This window comes from Gavialis gangeticus, unplaced genomic scaffold (assembly GCF_001723915.1).
Source record: "Gavialis gangeticus isolate Ggan-Ray unplaced genomic scaffold, GavGan_comp1, whole genome shotgun sequence".
In the NCBI taxonomy this organism is placed as follows: domain Eukaryota; kingdom Metazoa; phylum Chordata; order Crocodylia; family Gavialidae; genus Gavialis; species Gavialis gangeticus.
The window spans coordinates 46287165-46293486 of NW_017729004.1; the positions used below are offsets into that span (position 1 = coordinate 46287165).

At 41.7% G+C, this 6322-nt stretch overlaps 1 protein-coding gene across 1 annotated transcript in view; it reads right to left on the reverse strand.

The window, feature by feature from the left end:
* The window catches only part of ARL5B (ADP ribosylation factor like GTPase 5B), an 18527-nt gene that overhangs the window by 5238 nt on the left and 6967 nt on the right, over positions 1-6322 (reverse strand). The window contains exons 2-4 of the mRNA XM_019508323.1: positions 6120-6180; positions 3252-3399; positions 712-795 (exon numbers count right to left, since the gene is read on the reverse strand). Coding sequence (XP_019363868.1) covers positions 712-795; positions 3252-3399; positions 6120-6180 — 293 coding nt within the window. The remainder of the gene's footprint in view (positions 1-711; positions 796-3251; positions 3400-6119; positions 6181-6322) is intronic.

The following is a 6322-nucleotide window of genomic DNA, read 5'->3' on the forward strand; positions in this document are numbered from 1 at the left end:
CTAGCCGCCTTGACCGTGAAGTAGAGCCTCCTGATGTCCAACTTAAACCTTCCCTCTGCCAGCTTGTGACCATTGTTCCTGGTCACTCCTTGTGGCGCTCGGGGGAACAGGGACTCCCCCAGCGCCTGCTGATCCCCCCTAACCAGTTTATAACAGCACTGCCCCAAGCAGCGAGGGGAGGGGGGGGCACAGCTCCGGCAGCGGGAGCCCAGTGGCAGCAAGTGTGGAGCTCGGCGGCAGCAAGTGCAGAGCTCCTGAGGAGCTCCTGTAAGTCTATAAAGTGCATTTAAAATGCGGGTTTGGCATTCATGAATATTTGAAACTGTGAATAGCAAGGGTTTCCTGTATATGCTAAAATTGATCTACTTAAAAAGTTAATAAAAAGAGAAAAAAGAATGCCACATCCACACAAAAACAAAAAAAAATGTAAAGCATGTTTATACTCTAGGTAGTCTTTATAGAGGAAAATGCTATATTCCTACAATAAAATGTGCCTTACGGATGTCTTTGATCACAGAGTTTATATTTTTCAACTTATCCTGTCCAGACAGTTGCAATGTAAACATTCTTAAAAAGAATGTTTCATCAATTTCTATGATTACTTGTAAAAGTACATGTTTTTAATGAAGAAATTAAGCATGCTTATTTGGATGCTAACACCAAAGGAAGTTTACACGTCACATGCATTAAAAACCTGGGATTCCAACATACCTCATGGGCCAGCATTCTGTAAAGTTCTTCTTTTGTGATAGAAAGCCGCTCTCTGTCAATGCTGTCAATAACAAGAATGATGAACTAGAGAAAAGAAGAGTAAAAGCTTAACTCAGACGATCTTAAAATAAGTATGTTTCTTTGTAGGCCAAACTAAAAATAAATCTGCCAGAGAAGTGTTGGTAAGCAAGAGCTCTTCTATGCACAACAGAATCAGACTACCCAAATCCACAAACTGAACAGAATCTCTTAATCTAAAGACAAGGTACCTTATCCACAGGCATTTCACATGTAAATACTCCTCACACACAAACTGCTGAACTACAATTGTAGTTTTAGTCCCAAGACTGGTGTTATTGCAGGGCTAAGTTGCTTGCAATCTTCCAGAAGGATATTCAAATTCCAAACTGCATGTTTTCAGCTGTTAATGCTGCAAGTTTGCCAGTGACAGTCTCATGTAAAAGTATTACAATTTTACAAACTAGTGGTTTACTATATTTTTCTTCTGTGAGACTAGAGTAAGATTCCCATTTTAGGAATTTACTTTTACCTGCCATTAGCAGAATTTAGAATTCCTTTCCTTACATGATAAAAAGATGGTATATGTTGGGGACAACAGCCACATATTTTTGCAGCACTTATGATCATGGACTTCTAGGCTAGGGACAGAAGATTCACATAAACTGGTTTAAGTGATCAGAAACCTGAGCCCAGCAGTCACCGCTGCATCCCATACCCTATGCAAGGACAAAGCTGTCCTTCACTGCTTGGGAGGGAGGACGAGGGGGACTAAGCTTCAGCTCTGTGGTTTCTACCCAGTGAGTGGAACTCCGGCTCCAGCTCCCAGATGCCTTGGAAAGCATCTGGGGGGCTGCAGCCAGAGCTCCATGTGCTGAGCAGAAGCATCATCCACCCCCTACTCACAGCGGCACAGCAACACGAATGTGGGGGGCGGGGGAAGGTTCCTTCAGCTTAGCTGCTTCAACCTGAGCTGGACTGAAGTGTCTGGGCTAAAGGAAGCTCCCCTACTCCAAGTGGCGCTGTGTGGTGTGACGGGACCAGGATCCACACCTGGAGGCGAGGAGAAAAAAAAAACAGCCCTGCCAGGCCAAGTCAAGCCAGATTCCCCTCACCTCCAGCAGCCATTCCTGCTGCTGCTGCACCACTCCGGGAGGTGAAGGGGGGGGAAGCTTCAGCCCCTGCACATGGAGCTCTGGCTACAGCCCCCAGGTGCCTTCTGCCTTCCAAGGTGTTCGGGAGCTGGAGCCGGAGTGACGCGCTAGGCAGAAGCCGTGGAACTGAAGCTTCCACCCCCTCTCCCCCTCCCAGAGCAGTGTGGTGCAGTGGTGGCAGTGGCCGCTAGAGGCGAGTGGGGCAGAACAGCCTCCCCCTCCTCTACCCCCCAGCTGCTGGCTGTGCAGCTGTAGCCCTGGGTGCTGCACAGGGCAGGGGGTGCGGTGGTGGTTGCTAGGCTTGGGGCCCTCCAGCACCTCCAAGCTGGCCCAGGAAGCCCACTCCCTAGGCAGCCCCAGTTTGTGCTGCTGGGCTGGGCTGTCATGCAGCTACAGCAGGCTGGGAAGGGCCCTGACCCCATGGGCAGGCCTGCGGGGTCCTACCCAGCCTGCTGGGGCTCCATGACAGCCCAGCCCAGCTTGGACATGGAGCTGGGAGCAATCTGGCCACGCAGCCCTGCGGCCTTAGCCCAGGCTGCCCCTCTGCCTCTACCCTCAGTAACACCCGCAGGTCAGCTGGGCTCAGCCCTCTTTTCATACCCAGGTTTGTATCTTCCTTTAGCTGGTATATTTCATCAATCACCTCTGGTTAATTTTTGAATACTGTGACCATCAGACATGACTAGAACATGACACTTTCAATAGCAAAAGTCAGCTTCTGTGATAGTGACCATGCACTACAGAACATTCTTTTTAAATTTATTCTGAAGAACAAATGACAAGTCACAGTACTGACAACTCTAAACATTAAAAAAAACAACCCATAAATGAAGGCTTGAGACTGGCTTAAATTATCACAAAATTAGTGTAACATATAAGTCTGTTTGATAAATGAATTAATTAATATCTGTAGACAGCAGTCTGAATCTTCTCTATGTGGGTCTTTTACAAAAAAAAGCAGCCCTTACAAACTTTTTCTTGCTACCCATTAACTCCTTCCCATTACAACTGGAAGCCTTCTACTATATATTGTCATCTTTACCATAAGCTATATGCAATATGTACTTGGAAAAAGGTTCTAGCTCAACTTAAAACAAAACAATGCATTGTGGTGGCTCCTCTGGAGACAGAAGCTTCTGCACTTACTTACAATACCTTGCCACATGTTCAACTTCTCTAACTGTCCGTGCACTGTGGCACAGCTGCATTTTCTTAAAATGGACAATGATCTGTACATTTTCTCCATAAACACCAGCTAATTTTTGGCACAAGACCATACTCTCTCCAACACGTATAATTTCAACCCAAGCTACCAGGACTTAATTAAAAAAAACAACTTAATTGTAGTTTGGAAGCAGTATAACATACCTCTGTATTTGAGTAATAAGTATTCCATGATGAGCGTAATGACTCTTGCCCTCCAATGTCCCACATTAGAAAATGGGTGTTTTTTACTACTATTTCTTCAACATTGCTTCCTATTGTTGGAGAGGTATGGACCACTTCATTCATTAAGCTAAGGAAAACAATGTAACATTTTAGAGGAGCTTTCAACAAAAACTGGAACACTTTCTGATGCATCAGTTCTTTCAATTGAAAGTCTTGTCATATTAAAGACAAACCACTTCAGTACTTTTAAAAACAATGACAAAATAGCTTCTGGAAAAGATTAATTCACCTTAATTTTTGTAGAAAAAAAATAAATCTTGCAAATGTGTGCGCTTGTGCGCGAGCGTGGTTTATAAAAAGGCCTTTCCTTTCAACTATTTGGACCATCACAACTACAACACAGCTACCATCCAAACCTTATAAACCTGTAAACTATAAAATTATAATTTGTCAAAAGTTAAAAGCTAAGAAATTTTACACACACACACTGTAAAATTAAAGGCTGTGATATGTCTATCTACCTATCTGAAGTTAAAAACTATAATCTTTCTCTCTCTCTGAGGGCTGTTCAAACAGTATCAAGGCTAATGCTGTTGGAAACAAAAAAAATTATTTACAGGGGTTTCAGCTTAATCTCTTTCGAAGTATGTTCCTTCTTCAGCCACACACTTCTCCCGTTTCTGCCATTGTTGGAAGCACCTCTGATACGTAATTTGTGGAATCGCTAAAAGCAGTTCCAGCTGCATTTTATTTTGTTTTCCACATCACAAAATCTTCTTCCTTTCAAGGTTTTTAGTTGAGGGAAGAGAAAGAAGTCGCATGGGACCACATCAGATAAATATGTAGCCCTCGGGGGATACAACGTTTGGCTAAAATTTGGCTAAAAACTGCTTCACAAGCTGTGCTGAGTGGGCAGGCATGCTGTCATGGTGAAGCATCCAAGAGAGTCAGACACCCACTTTTCCAGTCATTTTTCTGGTCGTTTCATTCCCAAATCACTGGTTATAATTGAGTGACATGAACCAACAGAAATTCCAACTTCTTCTGCTATCTCTCTGACAGTCAACCGCCTATCTTTTCGAACCAAACCGTGAACCGCTGCCACATTTCATCATTAGTTATGTTTAAGGGTGTTTGGCAAGCTCATCATTTTCGCTTGATGATTGTCCTTCTTTATGCTGATGTACCATTCAAAAACTCTGGCATGGCTCAAAATAGCATTTGGTGATGACACTATAAGTAACTCAAATATTTCACTTGCCATTTTCCCCAATTTTCATACAAAATTTAATGCACATGCGTTGTTCTGGACACACTGATATAACGAAAGGGGACCCGAGATACAAACAATCTTACTTCAACTGTTGGCCACAGAAAACTGGGGAAATGCCATGAGCTGCAGACCTGTCCAGAGGAGTCCCAACATGCCCAGAAATGTTCAGCAAAGCCACGTCCCCCCGCCAATACCTTATACCAAAATACACATTCAGTCTCAATACTTTTCGAACAGACCTTGTATATCCTAGCTTTTAACTTCGAAAAAATGTACTTGGGTTCATAGCAGGTTTGGATGGCAGCTGCACTGTAGCCATGATGGTTCAAAAACAGTTGAGAGGAAAGGCCTTTTTATGATATCTTTTATTGGACCAACTGCGTAGTTTGGAGAACTGCTGGACAAAGTTTTGGGCATCAAGTCACCTGAAAAAAGGGCACCAAATGCTAAAACGCTTGTTCAACAGCTTTCCCAACTACATAGCTGGTCCAATAAAAGACATCACATAAATGTATTTTATGTGATAAAAATCAGTGAAGTACTCTCTGTAGAAGCAGGTACTGTAGATGTAAACAATTAAGCACAAATATAAATGTCTAAAATACAAAGTGGCACTGGCTTTTGTAGCTTTAGAGTGAAGCTTCACTTAAATTAATAGACCCATAAACATACTAATTTCAAAACAAAAGAGTTGTAACAATCCAATAATAAAATGACACTTTTGGACCAGGTAAAACTATCTAAAAACACAATGTTCAGGTTCTGTAACATATAACACTTAACCAATTTCAGACTAGATTCTGAAAAACTTTTCGTATCCTTCACTGAAAATACTTCTTCAACATCACCTTTAAAACAAGACTAGAATAGAGATATTTTTTGTCTGGGAAGTGTACACTGAAGGAAGATATTCTTCACCATCTTCAAATTTACATGTGGACCATTACTCCCATGGTAATAGTCTTGTAATTATTTGTTGATTTCTTTTGTGCATTCCTTGCTGTAAAAGACAGTGGATTGTTTTATTTTGTTTTGATATCAACTACAGCAAGATCAGAGGCATTTTTGTAAAACCATAGAGGCACAATGTAAGTCCAATATTACTGTGAAGGAACTGTTAGATTCACCAGTGCCTGACCTGTGGTTGAGGAGGGATATCAAAGCCTTTCCTTTGAAAATAATCATGATCTATGCATGGATTTCATAAGTGGACTAAAATTCCCATGTGCATTTATGCACATGGCAAAACAGTTTTTGTGATGCTTTTGCTGCTGGCCACCAAGGCAATTTTACCTCTCATCAATTACCAAAGGTCTCAACAGCAGAATTATTCATTCACACTTCTAATTCTTAGGAGTGCTTAACTAGCATGCAACTCAACTCTTCTCAGTATCTGTGTCTACTGTTTAACATAAATGTAAGTATTACATGATGACTGAGCCCATGTTCTAGGTTCCCCAGCATTTTCAAGTTCTTTCAAGCAAAATTACAAATGACTTGTAAAACACAATATATTCAACATAAATAAAGTGTAATAGTTCATCTAACAAAAGTTTAATAGTTCATATACTTACAACTGGTAAAGAATGGTAGTCTTTCCAGCATTGTCAAGTCCCACGATTATTACTTTGTGTTCTGCACAAGAAATGAGAGAGGCAATAGCTATCAATAATCAACCATTAGCCACATTTCCTGAACTAATACTCCCTTTAACAGCAGCAGAAAGAGTGAAGAGGAAGCAGTTGTCAAAGGGCTGCTATTAGTAGCCTTAAAATTA